The 25,019-nt window shown below is 40.7% G+C and overlaps 1 protein-coding gene across 1 annotated transcript; it reads left to right on the plus strand.

The window, feature by feature from the left end:
* The first annotated feature begins 2,438 nt into the window (after positions 1-2,438).
* Positions 2,439-19,405, plus strand: LOC115135111 (actin-related protein 3-like). Its single transcript, XM_029669444.2, has 12 exons — positions 2,439-2,620; positions 5,894-5,949; positions 6,296-6,408; positions 7,653-7,763; positions 8,421-8,516; positions 8,740-8,847; positions 12,453-12,596; positions 14,873-15,046; positions 16,267-16,359; positions 16,523-16,648; positions 17,684-17,767; positions 18,313-19,405. Exons 1-12 carry the CDS (start codon positions 2,577-2,579, stop codon positions 18,406-18,408), a joined length of 1,245 nt encoding a protein of 414 aa, XP_029525304.1. The 5' UTR covers positions 2,439-2,576; the 3' UTR covers positions 18,409-19,405.
* The last annotated feature ends 5,614 nt before the right edge of the window (positions 19,406-25,019 follow it).

The following is a 25,019-nucleotide window of genomic DNA, read 5'->3' on the forward strand; positions in this document are numbered from 1 at the left end:
CAGACTACGGTCCTAACTGCACATGTGGACAAAGATCATACTTTTTGGGGAAATGTCCTCTGGTCTGATGAAACCAAAATAGAACTGTTTGGCCATACTGATCATCATTATGTTTGGAGGAAAAAGGGGGAGGCTTTCAAGCTGAAGAACACCATCCCAACCGTGATGCATGGGGGTTGCAGCATCATGTTGTGGGGGTGCTTTGCTGCAGGAGGATCTGGTGCACTTCACAAAATAGATGGCATCATGAGGAGGTAAAAGTATGTGGATATATTGATAGAGCATCTCAAGACATCAGTCTTGAGAAAAAAAGCTTGGTTGCAAATGGGTCTTCCAAATGCACAATGACCCAAGCATACTTCCAAAATTGTGGCAAAATGGCTTAAGGACAACAAAGTCAAGGTATTGGAGTGGCCATCACAAAGCCCTGACCTTAATCCTATAGAAAATTTGTTTGCAGAACTGAAAAAGCGTGTGCGAGCAAGGAAGCCTACAACATGACTCAGTTACATCAGCTCTGTCAGGAGGAATGGGCCAAAATTCACCCAACTTATTGTGGGAAGGTTGTGGAAGGCTACCTGAAATGTTTGACCCAAGTTAAACAATTGAAAGGCAATGCTACCAAATACTAATTGAGTGTATGTAAACTTCTGACCCACTGCGAATGTGATGAAAGAAATTAAAGCTGAAAGAAATAATTCTCTCTACTATTATTCTGACATTTCACATTCTTAAAATAGTGGTGATCCTAACTGACCTAAGACAGGGCATTTTTACTAGGATTAAAGGTCAGGAGTGTGAAAAACTGAGTTTAAATGTATTTGGCTAAGGTGTATGTAAACTCCAGACTTCAGCTGTATATGACTTCCTGTTTACATAGAGAATATTGGAGTTCCTTGAGGGCTGTCGTGGTATCGGCTTGAGGGGGGATATACATGGCTGTGACAATAACCAACGAGAAATATCTCGGTAGATAATACGGACGCCATTTGATTGTGAGGAATTCTAGGTCAGGTGAACAAAAGTACTTGAGTTCCTGTATTTTGTTACAATTTCACCATGAGTGACCCTCTCTGTCTGTGCCATCTTGCTTTTTATTTTATTTTATTTTTTAAATCTACGAATAATTACAAAGACCACATGGTTTGGTTTTTGCTCTGACATGCACTGTCAACTGTGGGACCATATATAGACAGTCGTGTGCCTTTCCAAATCATGTCCAAACAATTGAATTTACCACAGGTGGACTCCAATCAAGAAGTTGAAACATCTCAAGGATGATCAATGTAAACATGATGGACCCGAGCTCAGCTCTAAGCAAAACATGGGCTATGGGCTAGGCTACATGAGGTGTGCGACTATGACTTGAAAATATCACAAAATAATTAAATGTTTTTTTCTTGCCTGAAGCTGGGCATCATTCACAAGTGATCATATATAATTCACAAGTGGTAGGCTAATATTGTCACCCATCAGAATATTATTGATTTAATCTTGTCTTTACATACACTAAATAATATGTGGGAAATGTGTATTTATTTAGAATGGACAATTCTCATGCACCTGTCTCGAAGCAGGGGGAAAAAATACATGTCATCTATGCACTTAAATAGCGAATGGGGGACACTTTTCCCATGGTTCATTTTCATGCCAGCCAGGTAGGCTATACTCCTGTTGTAAAGCGAAGCAATGCGCTTAATATTAGGAGCAGCATCAGAGCTTGGAGAAGCCTAATTACCTTGACTAAACGGTCACGTGGAATTTGACTGCCGTCATTACCCGTGTCCGCCAGACAGTGGGAACCAGACAGATCATTTGGGGATATTCTCAGTGCTGAATGACATACTGTATCTGTCTGAGGATGATGATATGATGGTCATGATGATGACCCATTGTATCTGATGACAATTTTGGAAAGGTCTAAGAAATTAAGAATTAAGAAATTGTGTAGAATTGTTTGGTTGATTTATGGAATCTGATGGAATTATATGGAAATTGAGTGAATTAACATGCATCACACATCAATATATGGCAACAGATAATTTGGAAGGAAATTAAGTGTATGTTGACATAATACTGTAGATTCATGAATTTCAGGCTGTCTAATGCATATTTGAATAAGAATGCACTAGGTTAATTGTATAGCACTGTAAAACTCAAATTCTGGATTTGATCTCAATCCTGGTCCAGAGAATTTGTCCATTTAAATTGATGTGCCCTAGGCCAGTATTGAACATTGCAGCATTATATTATTTTATTAGTTCTAATAAAGTTAGATGGATTTTATTTAGGCACAACCACCTATTGTGTCACGTTTTATTCCCCTGGCAGTGTTGATGCTTTACTCTCAGGGGCCACTGTGATTGACAGCTGTGAAGCTGACTCTGCCTGCTTCACTCAAGCGCTCCCCGGCGTCAGCCATCTTGCCTGCCCTAGACCGATTGCGGAAGTAACGTTAGAAACTGTACTTTGTGCAGGTTCAGGTTTCCGCCTGTGGACGGTTTGCAATATCCTCCAGCCGACACAGACAGCTATCGATTAACAGAAAACATTTGTGATTACCAGAAGCACACGAGATGGCAGGACGATTACCGGCGTGTGTTGTCGACTGCGGTACAGGGTAAGCTATTCAAACTAGACCGCCTTGCAGACAGCGCACCGAGATTTTGGGTGTCACCGACTCGGAGCCCATCGCTGTCAGCAACTGGGTGTGTGTGCTAGCTATAGCTTGCTAATACATTGAATCAATGTAACCTTGGGCCATTTATTACAAAACTAACGATTTTTATTAGGCTGTTATTGTACTGCTGTTTAACATACATTTATGCTGTATTCACTAGATGGCTAGCTATACGCCTGCTATTTGCTTTCATCATCACAAAATGTTTTCTTCCTGTTGGAAAGGCATTTTCAATACAACATATCCACCCAATCTGTTCTTCATTACTGGGGATCTAATATATTGCATTTCGGAAATACTTTGAATGGACAGTATAAAGGGTCTTCCATGTTTATTGTAAAGTTGAATTTTGTATCGTTAATGGTATTCATTTCATAAGTAATTGTACAGTGCTTGCTTACTAGTGATGCCCGGCTTTGAGCATGCGCAGAGCGACTTCCTACATTGTCGACTTCCTCATTCAGGGTTTTTAGTCCATATATGGTCGTTTTCGGCAACTGAACATGTTTTTTTTATTAGCATACTTCTCTAATTTCCTAAATTTAGCCGTTCCTTTACCATCTCAAATGATACATTAATAATTTTCTGAATAACAAAGACTGAGGATGAGGATTCTCATTTGCGTGACCTCAGTTCTACAGCACTTTGTTTTGATTGTGCATACTTCTGCTTCATGCCCATCCTTTTTTTATCATCTGTAAATATTGTAAATGCCAATATGCTGATTGCACGTCCCAAGATCTATTTTAAGCCAGTGAATTAATAACAGTTGGACCTAAACTAATCCCTCATTATTGAGCTGTGCAATACACCACATCATTCTAGTTGCCTGCAATAATGTGTTCTTAACTGACTTGCCTAGTTAAATAAAGGGTGTTTTAGCAGTTAATCACTTTGGTAAATGTTATACAGCGACAATAATGTTTTTGTGCATTTCGTTACAAGTAATGGGGGGAACAACCGATTCAGTTATGTATCAGGATATTCTTTTTGACGATATATCGTTTTGACATGATCGCAATATTATTTTTGCGCTAGTCAACTATACCTGCACCAAAACTACAGTATTTTCCTTTCATAGCTTGTTCTCCGTCTTCTTTTTAATCAAATTGGATGCCAATTTGATTTCAGCCCTTTTATTTACATGACTGATCAAAACTTGTTTTCTCATGGCTCTCTCTTGTCCCTCTGTAACAAACATTTGGTGAGCGATATATTTGGAACATCGAATCGCAATAAATCCACAGTATCGAGTCGCAATGCATATAGAATCGTGAGAATCACAATACATATCATATTGGTACCTAAGTATCTTGATAATATCTTTTCGGCTTCCCAGCCCTAATTGTTACTCTTACTTGCTGTCTATTAATGCACATATTGTAATCTAAGGAGCGATATCTAATGTAGGCATTTGATATAGCTGAGACCTAGATTTATGTTGAATACTATAGTTGGGGTTATTGCCTAACTAAATATGCTACTGTTTGCAATTCAAAAAGAATTTGAATTCTTCACTCTGCATGTTTCCTTACATACCTCTCCACTTATCTTCCCCGCTCCCTTTGGGCTATTAGTTAGGCTAGTGCATCTGGTCCACACTGGGAGGGAGGACTGGAAAACTACAGCTGAGGATGGAGAATGAGGCTAACTCCTTTGTAGAGCAGATGTTTGAAACTGCTATAAAAGCCAAGTTGCTAAAGTACCAGGCCAGCAGAAGTCTGGTTGAGTAGGCTACACCACCACACAGCTCATGAGTCACGCTCACGACAGCCAAAATATTTGAACTGAACTCTACATCCTCTTACCTCAAGCACAAGTGGGCCGATATTCTTAGAACTCAACAGTGAAATGGAGCAGCAGAGTTATTGTACTGCTTATTTTGTTCACTTCTCTATAACAGTTTTGTTGGGAGATCTGTGAAGAGCCACTGTTTTATGTAGGCTACTGTATGTTTTTTTATTTTGTAGGGGGTCAGTTTTGGTCTAAACAAATGTTTCAAATGCAGGTGTTACATGCCAGGCTTGCAGCTAAGTGTAGTACCTGGGGCTATGGTGGAGTCGAAATTTGCTTATCATGCTCAGCAAACAGTTTTGATTTTACACAGTAAGGCCATTATCATTATTCAAACTTGGCCTATACCAGGCCATGATTCACATTGTAGTCTTTCTTCAAACACAGCAATAAGGTAGCCTAGCTTACATTTCAGGCCTTGCCTTAGGCCTAATGCCCAATCCCAAATCAACCTCTAATTCCCTACCCTCCATTTTAGGCACTTGCAGAGACCTATTTCTAAGAATACTGAATGGATGTTGCCTAAGCATTGTCATATTTTGTAGGCTATACTTATCTGATCCTCTCAGTGAGGAGGGGCTTGAGGATCGATTTGTATTTGAGCACTCCTGTGGTTATGTCCACTGCTAAGAGTGTAGTGAAACAGGCTTGTTGAAGCAGGTAGCTGCCCCAGACAAGCTAGGACTGTTCTGTGGAATGAAGCCCCAAGCCTATTTTTTTTGTGTGTCTTCCACGTGCAGCTACTAAAATGTTAATCCTTACCAGCTCTGTTATTCCTCATTCATTGGGTAGGCCTTGTTATATTTACAATACGGTTAAAATAGGACTTAAAAGCAACTAGGCTTACTTTCTATAGGCTAACCTACTGCACTGAAACGATGGTATTGAAAAGCATCTCAGGCAATGTGTCTTATATCCTTATGGTAGTAGCTTATGTTTCAACTACGATGAGCTCTCTTGGGCTGAGATTTCTAGGCTACCCATTTACAGTAAACACAAACTTAACTGTTGTATGCAGCTTATCGTTCTGCGATAAGGCTTTAGCCGTGTGTAAGTGAACCTTATTTGCGACACTTCTGGCACTCTGACCAGTTGTAGGATGATGCTATGCTAAGATTTCTACTCAAAGTGGTGGATTTGGGGAAATGTATGAATAGCCCCTTAGATTCCAAATGCCCTTTTACACTCTTCATATTGAAGGGTAGGCTATTCAGAGTTGAGCTGCAGTTGTTGGCACTATACTGATCCGTGGAAGAACAGGGGTTTTATTGATAAAAATCACAGAAGCTAGGCCTAACCAAAATATAGGCTATGCCTGCTAATCAATTTGTATTATTTTCTCCTTTTACAAAGTGTCACCCATACAAAAAAATGTGATCAAGTGATGTTCAATCTAATGGTGTGCCTTCTCTCTTTCAGATACACTAAGCTGGGGTATGCAGGGAACACAGAGCCACAGTTCATTGTTCCGTCATGTGGGTATATGTTTCCATTCACCTCCCATTGAGGATAGGCTGTTGCCTAGACAAAAGTAATTTGAATAAGCAGAGCCCTAACACGGTTTCAAAGAGTCTAGGTTATGATCTGATATCGTTGATGCTGAAAGTATTTTCAGGCCTGTTTTTCTATTTTGGGGCAATGCTTTGGAAATACAAGGCTGGATAGTGAACAGTGAGGGCATACTGTAGGTCACTCTTGCACTTGGTGTTTGACTGGATTTGTGTCTTAAGCCCTTTCATCAAACATGGCCTTAGTCTAATTGATTCTCTCTGTCTCTGTGTGTGTTTCTTTCTTCCTCCATCCGTCTCTCATCCCTACCAGGTATTGCAATCAAAGAGTCGGCCAAGGTTGGATCAAGGACGGTCAAGGGGGTGGACGACCTGGACTTCTTCATCGGAGATGAGGGGATAGACAAGCCCAATTATGCCACAAAGGTACCAAACCCATGACTCAAAAAGGCTACAGGGCCACCCAATACAGTATATTAAAACTCACATATACCACAAGCAAACCTGTCCAATGCCAAACATGACAGCACTGAAGAGCCATTTGTATGTGACCAATACAAAGTACAAACCTACCAATTGAACATGACAAATGGCCTACAAGTTGTCATGTGAACTTGCATACTGTGCATTTCAAAGATACCTATTCCAAGGAAATAGGGAAAACCAGTATACTGCACCAGAGAGGTGTCTGTCAACGGCCAGTCACTCTCATTTCACATGACTATTTGTCACTACGCGATGCACTCAATGTTTGTTAGTGCACATTATGTGCTACTAGGCCATGCAGGCCTACTCATTATGGTCTTGTACTTGATGTGTCATTCAACCATGCACTAAAATGTATGTTGGTGTACTTAGTCGCAAAGTAATTTACAAGCCAAGGCCTAGTTTCCCAAAAGTGTATTAAGGCTGCTTTCATAGTTAGAACCTTCATAGGAGCATCGTTAAATCTCTGAGCTGTTTTCAAAAACCATCGTTACTAACGTAGCACTTGAAAATGCTTGTTATTTACCGACTACCTCAGACCTCTCGTAGAACAGCTAAGTGCGTCATTATATGAGTTTTTTTCCTCCTACGGAGTCACTTTATACACAGATGAGATCCACTACACATAGAATCAAAATGTTTATTTGTCTCTCTGTGACCACTGGTAGCTTCACAAAGAAGTTAACTATGAGTACAAAGTTGCCAATGTCTTCGAAATTGTTACGAACAAGCGAAGGATGAAAAGATGTTTCAAATGAAAACCGAGATGACTGCTTTAAAAGATAAATATACTACATTTTAGGATACATACGGATGTATAATTCATTAATATTCAAATCAATTTCATGTTCATTCAATTGAGTTATATTTTGCTAATTGTAGGCTACTGTTTAATTTTGCTTCAACACGTGGGCAGTAGTGTGCCAAATCTTGATTTTAGTGCATTATTGTAGGGTAAGCATTAGAATAACCCACCTCAATATTTGCAGGCAGGGATTATATGTTTTTCGGAGCTGATCCGTCATCAGTATTGTTGAATAATTTGAATGTTAAGGTAAGATTTTAATGGAGAAAACTGATCCGAGAACACCGATGTCTTTTGATCCGTATCAGTATCGACACATGCCTCAAATCGGGCCCTGTATGTTTGCCAGTGTGATTGACCTTTGACCTCTCGCCCACAGTGGCCCATCCGTCATGGCATTGTCGAGGACTGGGACCTGATGGAGAGGTTCATGGAACAGGTGATCTTCAAGTACCTGAGGGCGGAGCCTGAGGACCACTACTTTCTGTTGGTAAGAGGACCATGGTCCAAATGGGACATTTACAGGATAGAAAGACACCATACCAATGGATAGAGGGCACACTTGTCAAAGAGGGTGGGCTCTCTTTACAACCTGATGGGTGAAATGAAAACCAATGGGTCTGCGGAACTGGAGGTCCTGAGTTGTGCACCCCTGGATTAACAGTGCTGTCATGAATGCCAGTACACTTGAGGAAGTAGGACTATATCAGCACTGTGAGCCAAGTGAAATAGAACACCCAGTGAAGGGAACTAAAACGAAATAGTTATAACAGTGGGCTAAAAACCTTGGTTCTTTCTGGGGCATACATCTATACATCTATTAATAGGGTTGGCAACACTTCCAGGTTTACAAGCTCCCTATCTGGAGGTTTCTTGGACGGTCTGATGTAAGTTGTTACTCTGATCTTAAAAGCGCGTCTCAGGAGCGTCTCAGAATTTTTTTTCAATTTTAAGCTGCTGATAAATTAATGTAGGGGGAACACTAAGGCTGTTGTAATACATTGTAACTAAAACCTTTTCTGTAGGTACATAGCATAGACTTTTACCTGTAATTGAGGGTGATGTGGTTGTTAATAAATCTGATGCTGGTTGGATTAGTGTGTCTGTGTTGAAGTCTAACTCCCAGTACTGTGGTGTCCTCTTGCAGACAGAGCCTCCTCTGAACACACCAGAGAACCGAGAGTATACAGCAGAGATCATGTTTGAGTCCTTCAACGTCCCAGGGCTCTACATTGCAGTGCAGGTATGGCTTCATCATCCCTGGGAACACTATTTATATCTATCAGAAACAAACACTTGCACACACACACACAGCCTTTATGCGTTTATGTAAAACACTGACTTCCTCACTGCCACTGCCCCCTGCTGTTTAATGTGGTCAATGACATCATGGACACCCTCAGTGTTGTTTTACTGTTGTTGTTTTACAATGGCGTCATATTGACCTTGTGCTCTCTATACCCAAGGCTGTCCTGGCGCTGGCTGCCTCCTGGACATCCAGACAGGTGGGGGAGAGGACACTGACGGGGACGGTCATCGACAGCGGAGACGGAGTCACCCACGTTATCCCTGTGGTGAGTGACAAACACACCTGATCTGAGGAAAGCCTTATCACGTCTGACAGAAAAGACTGCTCTATTACACACATTCACTCATGTGCACACGCTATACAATCTCACACACACACAGTGTTTCTCAAAATGCATACTACTGTGCTCACGGGAGGCTCGAAGTACAAGTCCAAATTAAAGTATGCGAAACGGAGCATGGAGGGCACTTCTCAAATGCGTACTCCGTTTGTACATATTTTGAAGCATGCATAGATGCAAGCCTCAACGGAAAGTATGCAAAGAAATATGACGCAACCACATAAAAAATTATGCAAAATTTCTCGAAATCAATTTCGGCCATTATTTGAGTTTAAGCGAGAGAAAATACAAGGAGAGAAATGTTGCCTAATTCACATCTCATATGTTGCTTGACTACAATATTTTATCTTGATACGTTAATAAATAAATACTGTGTTAATTTTGGCATGTTTATCTGCCTACGTACCATAGATCACAAGCCCATAATAAGTCAAATGGGCTAGCTACTAGTACTGTTAGCCATGAAGAATTTAACCTCTGGCTAGCTATCTTGCATAATATTAGTTTTAAGTCATTTTTGCTAGTTAAACTATCTGGTTACCTACATTATTACGATTCATATAAAGTGCATTCTGAAAGTATTCAGAACCCCTTGACTTTTTTCACATACAAATACAGCCTTATTCTAAAATTGATTTAAATATTATTTTCCCTCATCAATCTACACACAATACCCCATAATGACAAAGTATAAACAGGTTTTTAGAAATCTGTCTGGGCTACTCAGACATTCAGAGACTTGTCCCGAAGCCACTCCTGTGTTGTCTTGGCTGTGTGCTTAGGGTCTGAGGTTCTGAGCGCTCTGAAGCAGGTTTTCATCAAGGATATCTCTGTACTCTGCTCTCTTCATCTTTCCCTCGATCCTGACTAGTCTCCCAGTCCCTGCTGCTGAAAAACATCCCCACAGCATAATGATGCTGCCACCATGCTTCACCGTAGGGATGGTGCTATGTTTCCTCTAGACGTGACACTTTGAATTTAGGCCAAAGAGTTGAATCTAGGCTTCATCAGACCAGAGAATCTTGTTTCTCATTGTCTAACAGTCCTTTAGGTGCTTTTGGCAAACTCCAAGCGGGCTGTCATGTGCCTTTTTACTGAGTAGTGGCTTCCGTCTGGCCACTCTACCATAAAGGCCTGATTGGTGGAGTGCTGCAGAGATGGTTGTCCTTCTGGAAGGTTCGCCCATCTCCAAGGTGGATCTCTGTCAGAGTGACCATCGGGTTCTTGGTCACCTTCCTGATCAAGGCCCTTCTCCCCCGATTGCTCAGTTTGGCTGGGCGGCCAGCTCTAGGAAGAGTCTTGGTGGTTCCAAACTTCTTCCATTTTTTTGAATGATGGTGTCCACTGTGTTCTTGGGGACCTTCAATGCAGCAAAAAAAATGTTGTACACTTCCCCAGATCTATGCCTTGACACAATCCTGTCTCGGAGCGCTACGGTCAATTCCTTCGACCACATGGCTTGGTTTTTGCTCTGACATGCACTCCAACCAAGTTGTAGAAACATCTCAAGGATGATCAATGGAAACAGGATGCCCTTGATCTTAATTTTGAGTCTCATAGCAAAGGGTCTGAATAGTTATGTAAATAAGGTATTTCTGTTTTTTAATATTTTAATTTCTAAAAACCTGTTTTCGCATTGTCATTATAGGGTATTGTGTTTAGGATTTTTTTCAAATGTAATCAATATTTGAGTAAGGCTCTACCGTAACAAAATGTGGAAAAGGGGAAGGGGTCTAAATACTTTCTGAATGCACTGTATCTAGCTGATAATTATCAAGTAAAACACTTGCTTTGTGTATATCTTGGAAGAAGGCTCAGTGAATGGGGAGATGAAGTGTGAGGTAATTCAGTAGGGGGAGTGTGTGCTTCATATTGTTTTATGCATTCTCTACACTCATCCTCACAAGAATGTACTCAAGAGAACGTGGTCGAGAGAATGCACTCTGAGCATGAGTGTGGAGTCACGGTGGTATGCATATTGAGAAACACCCAGAGAGTATAAGGATTTTTTTTAAAACAGAGACTGATGTACAACCTGAACTTGTCCAATAGGAACACAGATTGTTGTGTTCCATTGCTAAATGTTTTTCTACTGTGTGTCATACTGAACACAAACATGGTCCCAGTGAAAGGCTCCCTCGGCCAGACCCCTGATCCTGCATGTGTCTCAATACTTCTCAGTGGCCTCCTTGCCTGTTTCCTTCCCCGTTACTAAATAAATCTATACTGAACAAGTTACAGTTCATATAAGGAAATGAGTAAATGTAAATAAATTCATTAGGAGCTAATCTATGGATTTCACATGACCGGGGAGGGGCGCAGTCATGGGTGGGCTTTGGAGGGCATAGGCCCACCCACTGGGGTGCCAGGCCCAGCCACTGAGGAGCCAGGCCCAGCCAATCAGAATTAGTTTTTTCCCAACAAATGGTCTTTATTACAGACAGAAATACTCCTCAGTTTCATCAGCTGTCTGGGTGGCTGGTCTCGGACGATCCCGCAGGATAAGAAGCCGCATGTGGAGGTCCTGGGGAAGGTCCTGGGCTGGCGTTGTTTTTGAGGCCAGTTGGACGTACTGCCAAATTCTCTAAAACGACATTGGAGACTGCTTATGGTAGAGAAATGAACATTCAATTATCTGGCAACAGCTCTGGTGGACATTCCTGCAGTCGGCATGCCAATTGCACACTGCTTCAACTTGAGACATCTCTGGCATTAATTCTGTGACAAAACTGCACATTTTAGTGCCCATTTTATTGTCCCAAGCACAATGTGCACCTGTGTTATGATCATGCCATTTAATCAGTTTCTTGACATGCCACACCTGTCAGATGGATGGATTGTCTTGGCAAAGGAGTAATTACAGGGATATAAACAAATTTGTGCACTAAATGTGAGAGAAATAAGCTTTGTGCGTAAGGAACATTTCTGGGATCTTTTATTTCAGCTCATGAAACATGGGACCAACACTTTACATGTTGTGTTTATTTTTGTTCAGTATTTTCTCTTGTCCATTTCTTTTCAATCAGTGCAGATGAAGGCAACTATCAAAGTAGGCAACTATGCTTTTGACACACAGCCTTAGATACAGGAGCAATTGCCTGGCAAGTAAATGTATTGCAAGAAGACACGTTGTGTGGACAGTGGAGATGTACAAGCCACTGCTTAACATACAGAAAGTCAGCCAAACATAATTCAGGATGTGAGCATCTATGATAGAAAAATATGCCTTCAATGTTGCTAAAAGAATAGTCAGTTATATATTAACTGATCCCTTTTTCTAACTACTGAGCCGAACTATACTGGGCTTGGCTTGACTACACATCCACCATAGTTGCTGGAAAGGACAATGTGAAAAGAAAATATCCAGGCCAGCACAGTACGGTTTAGTTCAGCACAATGGTGTAAATCTGGCATAAGCGTTCATTTAAACACGTGCATCTACTTTGACCTATTTATTCTTATATGCTGTGATGTCACCTCACCCTAGACATTGTGAGCTCTGAACCATCTTTCTTTTTGTGTTGCTGTAGGCTGAGGGCTACGTCATCGGCAGCTGTATAAAGCACATCCCCATCGCGGGTCGTGACATCACCTACTTCACCCAGCAGCTTCTGAGGGAGCGGGAGGTGGGCATCCCCCCAGAGCAGTCCCTGGAAACGGCCAAGGCAGTCAAGGTAGGTCACAGTGAACTGTGTTTCCCGTCAACCACTACTCCACTCACCAACCACTGTGGTTCATAGTACAGTCAAGGAGCCAATCCTAGACCAAATTCTCAACCGTATGCCTGGTTCCTCTGAGGCAAGGTTTTCCAGAATGTTGATTTTAAATGGAAACTATCCTGTGTTGCCTAAAGGGCATTTTCACACAGGAATAACGTACTCTGTTGCGGTTCCCTAAGCCATTTTGTGAGAATTCAACAAAATATATTCTGCTTTCACAAGAACTGTTTTGGGGTGCGATTTACAAGGTGAAGTCTACATTGCAGTAGCATACTAGCTTGGCTTGATAACAACAGTCAGACAGTTCCTCATAACTCGCGCTACTGCATCATAACACTTGTCACTCTGGTCCTGGACCGACCACTTTGGCAGAAGTCCCACTGTTTTGTCTTTCTCCAACAACTAGTCTACCGCTCTCATTATTGTCCAGCACTTTCATTTAATGAAGGTATGCGCCCCAACAGCATTCCTCTACCACCACTCACCCAGTTCAGATTTTGTCACTGTTTGCAATGGAAGTTGACTGAGTATTTGAACTTTGCTAACACAACTCTGATTTTTTTTTCTGAAATATAAATGAAGAAATAAATGAACCAAGATGTCTACAATTGGAAATGTGTCATTCTGACCGTGTCTGTAGTTTGACTATAACACTAGGTGGCGCCAATGTTCTACCCTGTAAGTTTAATACCTCCTGCTAAGAACATCACTTGATGTTCAGTCTTCTCTTTTGTAAGGTAGTTTGAAATGTGGGACACAGATGCAGTTCTGTTTTTGATTGTTTTAAGTTTACACTTCAAGATGGACGACTTGACTCCCCAGGTGGTTCAAAGGGTGTGACACTCCCCAGGTGGTTCAAAGGGTGTGTGGTGTTCCCATTAACCCCCAAGCTTGTAAATTGCCCCTTGTTTTCACCAGAATCAATTGGGATTCACCTCCCTTCCCTTCTTGATCCCAAGCAGTACATTTTTATTGAAAGGCTCACCTAAATCCTTTTTAGGCGTAACTGTTGAAGGTCATTGTTTTTCAACCCCGAGGCAAACATACACTCTTTTCATCCCACAGACTTGATCACTGACTGCAATTGGTAGTTTGATTTGTATGCTAATGTTCTTGCTCTTAAAAAATAGCTGTCCAATCATTTTAATTTGTCTCTACCAAAATCTGTGTTTTGTAGAATTGTTTTAAGTGGAGTCCTGTGTTGTTGGAAAGTCTTAAAATAATTTAGAATGTAATTAGGGCCAAAATCATGGTCAAAACAGGGACGGAATCATGCAGGTACTAGTGTTGAGCAAATTAATGGTTTTGGTTCGATTACATGTTTTAAAACATTAAATGCACTATGCATTATGTGGGTTGTAACAACACAGAATACAGCAATACACCATGATGGTAGTGACTTCATTACCGCGTATACAAGTAATTACTATTTTAGTAGTTCTTCAAAGAAAATAAGACATACTTTTATGACTGCTGAATACCAGCTATCAATCACTTAGATCAGGTATTTTCAGGCGATGCTTTCTATCCCTCTCGATTGCACATTTTCTGTCTATTCTCTCCCTTTCTGTGTCTGCCCTAAACTAACGTAGCACGTGTAAAAGACACCCAGACCAGACAAGTAGGTGCACAATTGATTTTGGTCATTGTAAGTAAATTACCACGTTTTCTGCACTAACAATGTAGAATATTGGCCTGTTGGAAACTACAACTCCCTACTACATCGCCCATTTCGGGCTTGATCTGATTTCTCTCTAGAGATACTGTGGAATGAATTTCTTCCTGAGTTGTATTGCTCACCAAGATCAAATACCTTTAAACATGTGTACTAAAACAAAAGAAATGGAAATAAATTACTATTGAACTTTAAAAAAAGTTTCAGTCCAGCTCTGTAAGTTCTGTGGACCACACTGACCCTACAGAATGTAACGTACAGTATGTAACCAGTTACACTGTACTTCAGCATCCACTCACGCTTTGTCCTCCACACCTTGCTCCCGAATTGCGCAGCTGTCTAAGGCATTGCATCTCAGTGCAAGAGGCGTCACTAGAGTCTCTAGTTTGTATCCAGGCTGTATCACATCCAGCCGAGATTGGGAGTCCTATAAGGCGGCGCACAATTGGCCCAGCATCGACCGGGTTTTGCCGGGGTAGGCCGTCATTGTAAATAAGAATTTGTTCTCAACTGACTTGCCTAGGTTAAATAAAAAATACATGTATTTTTCCACCAGGAGCGTTTCAGCTACGTGTGTCCTGACCTAGTGAAAGAGTTCAACAAGTACGACACGGATGGCTCCAAGTGGATCAAGCAGTACACTGGAATTAACAACATCAGCAAGAAGGAGTTCACTGTCGACGTGGGCTACGAACGCTTCCTTGGCCCGGAGATCTTCTTCCACCCAGAGGTAAGCAGTCATCACTATGCTGTTAAAAACTGCTTCATAGCAAGAGGTTAGCGCTATGCTAATTAGACTAGCATACCATGAGTGGGAAATGTTCTCTTCAGTGCCATTGAACATTAGCATAATGTTAACTCTGACCTCTAGGTCCTAGGTTACAGTAGCTAAACATTTGTGGTAAGACCATCATAAGTAGAATAATCCTACATCAGGGATCATCAGCTAGATTCAGCCGCGGGTCGATTTCTTCTTGAGCAGATGGTATGCGGCCGGAACATAATTACAAATAATTTGTAGACTGCAAATTGACTGCAAGAAGCCCAAACAGATCAAATATTTGACCAAAAAAAAAATCATAATTTAAAACCTGGCTTACATTTGTATACGATCACATGTACTCTTACCTGCAAAAAAAGTAAACGAGGGATACAGGGTGTGGTTCCTGAGTTAATTAAGCAGTTCACATCCCATCATGCTTAGGGTCATGTTTAAAAATGTTGAGCAGGCCATTATTTTGGCTACCATGGCTATGTTCCCATAGGATGACAATGCCCCCACATCCACAGCACACTAATGATCACTGAATGGTTTGATGAGCATGAAAACAATGTAAACCATATGGCATGACAGTTTCAGTCACCAGATCTCAACCCAATTGCTCACTAATGGAAGATTCTGGGGCGGCGCATGAGACTGTGTTTTCCACCATCAACAAAACACCAAATGGTAGAATTTCCCGTCGAAGAATTGTCTCATCCCGCAATTAGAGTTCCAGACACTTTGCCAATGTGCATTGAAGCTGTTGTCACTTGCCCTTTTAAGACACTTTATTTAGGTGTTTTCTTTACTTGGCAGTTACTTGTATCTCTTACGTGTGGGAGTACTTTGGAATAGATTTCCAAAATGTAAATCACTTGGAGCTGATTTTCTGGTGTTTTTAGTTTTATAGTCAACAATAAACATTTTTAAATATAAATATTTTTTTTCACCGAAAATGTGGGGTGGGCAGTTGGGGAACCCTGTCCTACAATGTCCTATAATCACAAATTACAGGCAGAAGAGGAGTTGTGCAGATCAGGGCTGCAGAGGCCGGAGTGAATGATGGAGATAAAATGGTTATAAGATATTCTGAAAGATATGTTTCTGTGAACGTGGATGTGTATACAATTATAAATTCTTTCTCTCATACTTTTCTTTTCCCTTCACTCTTCCTTAAAATCCTCCAGTTTGCCAATCCTGACTTCACCCAGCCCATCTCTGAAGTTGTGGACGAGGTTATCCAGAACTGCCCCATTGATGTCAGACGTCCTCTTTACAAGGTAATCCTATCCCTGGAACTACATAGATCTTGGTTAAAACCACATCCCATTAATGTCCAATAAGCATTTTGGTCTGCAACTCCTTTCAATATCAAAATGTTCTGTATGTGCGTGTGAACGAGTTGGACCCTCTTTATTTGCCACAATATGTGTTCCTCTCCAGAACATTGTCCTGTCAGGCGGCTCCACCATGTTCAGGGACTTTGGGCGGCGCCTGCAGAGGGACCTGAAGAGGACTGTGGACGCCAGGCTAAAGATGAGTGAGGAGCTGAGTGGGGGCAAGCTCAAGGTGAGAGCAGTACCTAGTTATGTTAACCTTACGAGAGCTGTTCCTGTTTCCTTACAGAACTGGTCCCGTCAAGCTCTGAATCCCTGCTGTTATTAGTCAGAGCTTGTAACCAGCTACTGTTTTGGCAGAGAAATGTATCATCCAGAGACTTTTCAGCCATTGAAAGTGATTTTTTTGGGGGGGATGCCTAATTCCAAGCATTTTTAAAACATTATTAAAGGCCCAGTGCAGTCAACTTGTGTTTTATATCAAATTGAGGTTGGAATAATACTGTGAAAATGTTATTTTAATGTTAGAGCTTTTTTAAAAGACAGACCAATAAGAAAGAGTTCCAAGCCTTTGCCAGTAACGGCTAGTTTCCTATGCCCCAGCACTGCTCTATGCTAACAAATAATTTGTCACTTTTTTTACTATTTTAATTGAAACCAGTAATTGTTACCCAGAAATGATTTCATAATAGAGATTTTTTTAAATTGCTACATTGGACCTTATGCTTTCAGTGTAAACTTAAACAAATAAAATCCAGATATTAAGTACAGTGCATTTGGAAAGTTTTCAGACCCCTTCCCCTTTCCATATTTTGTTACATTACAGCCTCATTCTAAAATGGATTAAATACAAACATTCCTCATCAATCTACACACAATACCCCATAATGAAAATCGTTTTTTCGAAAATAATAATTAAAAATAATAATAATTATAATGAGAACTAACAATCATCAAAATTAAAGCTATACAGTCACACAGGAATTGAAAATTCAAAAACAATCTATTTAGCAACATTGATTTTGTCATTTTTGAGCAAATGAACACACCATTAGCCATGGCAAAATGCATGGAATAGCAGGAAATTAGCTTTGAAACGGGCTAAATGTGTAGAATTGCATTAAATTGGCTTTACACCGCCAAGATGGGGGCCTCTAAAATTGTCTCTAAAATTCAGTCGTGCCGATCGTGCCCATTGCCATGCCTATTTGATTCAGAAAAATTCCTAACATCGATTTATTTCTGTTTTTTGCTTTTGCCTTCTCAGCCCAAACCAATTGATGTGCAAGTCATCACTCATCATATGCAGAGATATGCAGTGTGGTTCGGAGGATCCATGTTAGCCTCAACTGTAAGTATTGCTATTCTGTGGGGGAAAACAGTATTATAAGTGGAATTGTAGAAATTCTGTCGTGTTCTTTGGAACAAAATTCATATGATAAGGAAACATCTAACTTGTCACATAGTAAAACAATTGTAATGATTTTAAATGTAATTCAGAAAATATTCTAACTGCATAACTACTTTCCTAGAATGTAGTCCAAGATAATGCAATAAAAGGTTACTGTCAGCACATTAGCTGAATATCAGTGATTTGCATTGTCAGCATGATTACTGGCATTTTGTGTTTACTCTTAAGGGCATATTATCTTCCAGTTTCCTTGTAACCCGATTTGAAATGCCAAAGTAATTGTGTATAATTCCAATGTCACCCATAATGTAATCAAATCCTTTGATTTGTATGGTAGAGACGGGCATCTTAAACATGTCTTTTAAGATAAAGAGAATGAAAAACTCTAACCCACACTGTTTAAGATAATTTGTTTTCAACTGTTTTGTTTTTTTCTATCTTATTCAAATATGCCAAATGTCAACACATTGCTTTCTCTTTTCTAGCCTGAGTTCTACCAGGTATGCCACACCAAAAAGGACTATGAGGAGATTGGGCCTAGCATCTGTCGTCACAACCCTGTGTTCGGAGTCATGTCTTAACTGTGGCCCGCCAATATCTAATGGTTAGATGGGGTGGGTTGGGTTGGGAGAATAGGGGGTGGTCATGGGGGGAATGCTGCGGGTCAGGGTTGGTGCGTTTGCGATTTTTGATTGCTCGTTCATTGTACAGAACGAGAAGGCGATACAGAATTCTAAAAAAGGACAAAAAAGAGACCAGACCAAACACAGTCCGGCTGGAAAATTCATTGGAAATGTTTTTTGTTTTTTTGTTTCATTTTCCAAAATGAGGGAAATATGGTTTCTAAACCAAAACAATAAAAGATCATTTCCGGATCTGTCGAGCAACATACTGAAAGCGGGATGGTGGTGGGGGATTTGATGGTGACGTTGATGACGACAATAACATTGATGATGATAATAAAACCAGAAGTCATAAAACATTATTTATGTTTGTAGAACTTGAGTCCAGGGAATATCTGGCAACTCAAGCTATTGTTGATCATGGCAAGGTTATAGAACATATTAATGTCTCCTTTACATCATTTTTTTTCTGCTTCAAATGCACTTCACTTTATGTACCACAGCAAGAGCTTGTTTATATTTCATACAAAGGTTTTTTATATGTAAAACTTGGGATATCCGGGGAGAAAAATGTAAATGCATACCAGTATCAGCAAGTGACCATTTTAACCCACAATGCAGCTTTGATACACAGTATTTTTTTAAGTTAGAAAACTTTCTCTCCCTCATTATTCTACCCATGTCTGTCCTTGCTATTTCCCTTTTAATTCTACATTAACACGCCTCTGCTTTTATTTTCGACCATTCCAGATTTCCTCTTCTATATTGCAGTGAAAGAAAGAAAAGATAACTCTATTCATAAAATAATTATGATGACATTGAAAGAGAATGACTGTAGGACCAGTATTGTTAGCCTTTTCTTTTTTTAAATTAAATGCCAAATTATCAAAAAAATGTGGGATTTGTGTATTTAATGCCTTACAACATTCCAATAAAGGCTCAAATTTGTTTCTCAGTGCTTGACTGGACTATTTTTAAAGCAACAAACACAATCAACACCACACAATGTCATATAAAGAGCTCCAGCCCACGATAAAACAAAACTAGGACACATTTCTGACTGGGTTCTTGTTTGCCTTGTCTCTAATTGTCCAGTGATTTGATAATTCACTGTTTCATGTGCAATGATTTCTCAGACATCTTAAATAAGAACATCTAGCCTATACAGTTGAAGTCTGGAGTTTACATACTTAGGTTGGAGTAACTAAAACTCGTTTTTTCAACCGCTCCACAAATTTCTTGTTAACAAACTATAGTTTTGGCAAGTCAGTTGTGTCATGCACAAAGTAGATGTCCTAAGTAATTTTTCCAACAATTGTTTACAGATGGATTATTTCACGTATCACAAATCCAGTGGGTCAGAAGTTTACATACACTAGAGTTGACTCTGCCTTTAAACGGCTTGGACAATTCCAGAAAATGATGTCATGGCGTTATAAGCTTCTGACAGGCTAATTGACATAATTTGAGGCAATTGGAGGTTTTTCTGTAGATGTATTTCAAGGCCTACCTTCAAACTCTGTGCCTCTTAGCTTGACATGGGAAAATCAAAGGAAATCAGCCAAGACCTCAGAAAAAAAATGGTAGACCTCAACAAGTCTGGTTCATCCTTTGGAGCAATTTCCAAATGCCTGAAGGTACCACATTCAGCTGTACTAACAATAGTATGCAAGTATAAACACCATGGGACCACGCAGCCGTCAAACCGCTCAGGAAGGAGACTCGTTCTGTCTCCTAGAGATGAATGTACTTCAGTGCGAAAAGTGCAAATCAATCCCAGAACAACAGCAAAGAACCTTGTGAAGATGCTGGAGGAAACCGGTACAAATATATCTATATCCACAGTAAAACGAGTCCTATATCGACCTATCCTGAAAGGCCGCTCAGCAAGGAAGAAGCCACTGCTCCAAAACCGCAATCAAAAAGCCAGACTACGGTTTGCAACTGCACACGGGGACAAAGATTGTACTTTTTAGAGAATTGTCCTCTGGTCTGATGAAAGAAAAATAGAACTGTTTGGCCATAATGACTCTTTTTGGCCAAACATATGTTTGGAGGAAATAGGGGGAGGCTTTCAAGCCGAAGAGCACCATCCCAACCGTGAAGCGCAAGGGTGGCAACGTCATGTTGTGGGGGTGCTTTGCTGTAGGAGGGACTGGTGCACTTCAGAAAATAGATGACATCATGAGGAAGTAAAATTATGTGGATATATTGAAGCAACATCTCAAGACATCAGTCAGGAAGTTAAAGCTTGGTTGCAAATGGGTCTTCCAAATGGACAATGACCCCAAGCATACTTCCAAAGTTGTGACAAAATGGCTTAAGGACAGGAAAGTCAAGGTATTGGAGTGGCCATCACAAAGCCCTGACCTCAATCCTATAGAAAATTTGTTGGCAGAACTGAAAAAGCGTGTGCGAGCAAGGAGGCCTACAACCTGACTCAGTTACACCATCTCTGTCAGGAGGGATGGGCCAAAATTCACCCAACTTAATGTGGGAAGCTTGTGGAAGGCTACCCGAAACATTTGACCCACTTTAATGAATTGAAAGGCAATGCTACCAAATACTAATTGAGTGTATGTAAACTTCTGACGCACTGGGAATGTGATGAATGAAATTAAAGCTGAAATAAATAACTCTCTACTATTGTTCTGATATTTCACATTCTTAAAATAAAGTGGCGACCCTAACTTACTACAATTAAATGTCAGGAATTGTGAAAAACTGAGTTTAAATGTAGTTGGCTAAGGTGTATGTAAACTTCTGACTTCAACTGTGGAGGGCAATCAATTAAGCAATCATACATGAGGCCATGTATTATGACATTTCTATCATGGCTGTGATGTGGACACAGCCAGGAGGCAAAGCCACTGTGTCCCAGATCTAATTTTAATATTTTAATATTGCAACAATGTTGCAAGGGTCAGAGATGATGTCGAGATACTTTTTACGGTGGAGATCAAGTTTATAAATTGCATGGCTGGACAGTGGATCTCTAAAAGTAGTAGTCTGGTGCTAGGGATTGACGTAAAAGATTACACTTTTTACAAGTGTTCCTCTTGACAAGTGAGGACATAGTCCTCAAGACAATTTGGAACCAGACCACTTACACACGAGTGGGAAAGAGGGGATTGAGATTGCAGAGGTGATGTCTACTCAAACAGAGTACTAGTGCCTGATTTGTCACTTGGGTGAGGTAGTTAGTCTTGGTCTCAACTTATTTAGCTATTGTCAAAGGGGGAGCACAATTTGGTGCACCACTTGGTGTTTGTAGATTTTGCCCTAATGTAAGATACCTTCGACACAAGGAAATTAGACCACAATTCAAAATAGAAAGTCAATATCAGCTCTCATGCATGAGTTATTTTTGTTGTTGTAATTTTCACCCCCTTTTTCGTGATATGGTCTCATCGCTGAAACTCCCCAAAGGGCTTGGAAGAGGCAAATGTCGAGTCATGCGTCCTCCGAAACATGACCCGCCAAGCCGTGCTTCTTAACACCCGCTTGCTTAACCCGGAAGCCAGCTACACCAATGTGTCAGAGGAAACACTGTTTAACTGATGACCGACGTCAGCCTGCAGGCGCCCGGCCCGCCACAAGAAGTGGCTAGAGCCACTAACCCAATTGTGCACCGCCCTATGGGACTCCCGGTCACAGCCCGGTTGTGGGATCGAACCCCAGGTTGTAGTGATGCCGCAACACTGCGATACAGTGCCTTGGGAGGCCTCATGCATAAGTTCTTTAAAAACAAATCTGAGCTATTTTGAGTTTGCACCTGTTCTTCTCCAATGGAAATGGTTGGAAAGGAAATCCTTGCTGTTCAAGAGACCTATAACTGGTTGTAGTTATGCCGAAAAAAATATGGAGGGAAGGCAGCATTTTGGTAGCACTTTACATTATGGCTTGGAATAAGAATGTTATGTAAAGTGTTACCAGGATTTCCTTAGCTATCTTGCTCCAAATCTTGCTCACCAACCATACAAGTTTGGAATTCTGGCATTGGAGGGTAAATCTACCTCAATAGGCAGGGTTTCATGATATTTCTGGGTTTTGCCATTTGTGTAATGGCCCCAATTACACCTGTGAATGGCTCTTAAGTGCTTCAGTTTTGCTTGGTAGGTAGCTAGGTCGTCGTTGGCCAATTGATTGAGAAAACCCCCCTGAGCATTCAGATTCCTGTAACACTGTAGCAAATCAAATCAAATTTTATTTGTCACATACACATGGTTAGCAGATGTTAATGCGAGTGTAGCGAAATGCTTGTGCTTCTAGTTCCGACAATGCAGTGATAACCAACAAGTAATCTAACTAACAATTCCAAAACTACTGTCTTGTACACAGTGTAAGGGGATAAGGAATATGTACATAAGGATATATGAATGAGTGATGGTACAGAGCAGCATACAGTAGATGGTATCGAGTACAGTATATACATATGAGATGAGTATGTAGACAAAGTAAACAAAGTGGCATAGTTAAAGTGGCTAGTGACATAAGAATGCAGTCGATGATCTAGAGTACAGTATATACATATGCATATGAGATGAATAATGTAGGGTAAGTAACATTATATAAGGTAGCATTGTTTAAAGTGGCTAGTGATATATTTACATCATTTCCCATCAATTCCCATTATTAAAGTGGCTGGAGTTGGGTCAGTGTCAATGACAGTGTGTTGGCAGCAGCCACTCAATGTTAGTGGTGGCTGTTTAACAGTCTGATGGCCTTGAGATAGAAGCTGTTTTTCAGTCTCTCGGTCCCAGCTTTGATGCACCTGTACTGACCTCGCCTTCTGGATGATAGCGGGGTGAACAGGCAGTGGTTCGGGTGGTTGATGTCCTTGATGATCTTTATGGCCTTCCTGTAACATCGGGTGGTGTAGGTGTCCTGGAGGGCAGGTAGTTTGCCCCCGGTGATGCGTTGTGCAGACCTCACTACCCTCTGGAGAGCCTTACGGTTGAGGGCGGAGCAGTTGCCGTACCAGGCGGTGATACAGCCCGCCAATAGAGAGTGCGCTGAGAAACGATAGCCTCATTTATATGGAAAAGAGGTTTCTTCTTTGAGCACAGGTAATAGGTTCCTGCTTGAAAAAAAGAACCTACCCAAAACAAACAATAAATACAGCACTAGAAGATGCCAATGGAGATCTGCATTCAAACAGCCTTATTCCACCAACAGAAAATCTATTTCAGGGACCGGCACTTAAATGAGCAATTTTAGTATGGTATTGTTTGGGCAAACTGGGACAAAACATGGCTCTGACTTATACATTTACTGTGACAGAAGGAACAGATTTGTTTTGTTGACATTGCAGGAATTCTGTGTGGGGTAAGAAATAAAAAAATGTTATCGGAAATAACTAAATGTTTTGTGTTGGTTTTTATTTTAATGGGACATTCATTCATCAAATTCATTTGAAACAACTTGATGTATGTGATTGATTGTATACATTATATGCCTAAAAGTAAGTACAAACCATGTTGATGTTCCATGTTGCCATAGAACACAGGAATCTAGTTTTTGGTTTGGATTAAATTACTAGCCTAGCTAGATCTTCATCTCAAAAGATACAGATATAGCAGCAACCTTCTTTCATTATACAGAAGGATTCTGTTTTTTATTGATGTAGCATCATCTTTCACATGTACTAGAATAGACAGACAGTCAGATAGGATGATAGTTTTTTGGATAACACAAGAGGGCAACTGTAGGTGTGCAAAGTTTCAGACTGATAACTTCAGGAATGGGTGAGCTACATGACATTTAGCATGAAGTCACCCAGGTGTCCCACACAAGTTGCCCAAATGTACCCAAGTGGCCGAATTGGTGAAATGACCTATAACTATATACAACAGTGCAAATAACTATATACAACATATCAAAAAGCAACACACACAAACATGTTTAAAAAATATTAGAAAATAAATATTTTAAAAAACAGTACACCCTTTGGAAGTCCTCTACACAATATTTTGCTGCCTGTGCCATGTCCCATAGCAGTCTCTTTCTGATGTAAATCAGAGGCAAACTGAACAAGTGGTGCAGGTCATGTGACACAGAACACAACAACATCTCCATGCTGTGCCCTTTTGGCCCTGAGGCACAGTCATGCCTGCAGTAATGAACTGTGGCATATGAACACCACTGGAGGCAGGTTGGCAGCTTGTCACCGGGGGCTCCCAGTCGAAGTCGCTATCACAGTGAAAGAAAACATTAAAAAAAATATTTGTATTGTATGAGCCTTTTATCATCACATAAAATAAACAGATATGTATTGTATAGAGCAGAGGGAACAGTCACTAAGGTGAAGTGCTGTTCCAATCAACTCCGGCCATTGTTGTGGGCCTGCCCTCCCACGAACAGCACCCAATGGCTATTTCATATGGCGCAGTGGCCATGTGTGTGTTTGCTTAGACAACAAATGTTCCTTTTGTTCCATAAAGATATTTTTTATATCCAAATACCTCCGTTGGTTTGGTGCGTTATGCCCAGGAATCCACAGGAAAGAGCGGTCACGTCAACGCAGACAAAAAATCCAAATTATATCCATAATGTCCACGGAAAAATGT

This window comes from Oncorhynchus nerka, linkage group LG1, assembly GCF_034236695.1.
Source record: "Oncorhynchus nerka isolate Pitt River linkage group LG1, Oner_Uvic_2.0, whole genome shotgun sequence".
Classification (NCBI taxonomy): domain Eukaryota; kingdom Metazoa; phylum Chordata; class Actinopteri; order Salmoniformes; family Salmonidae; genus Oncorhynchus; species Oncorhynchus nerka.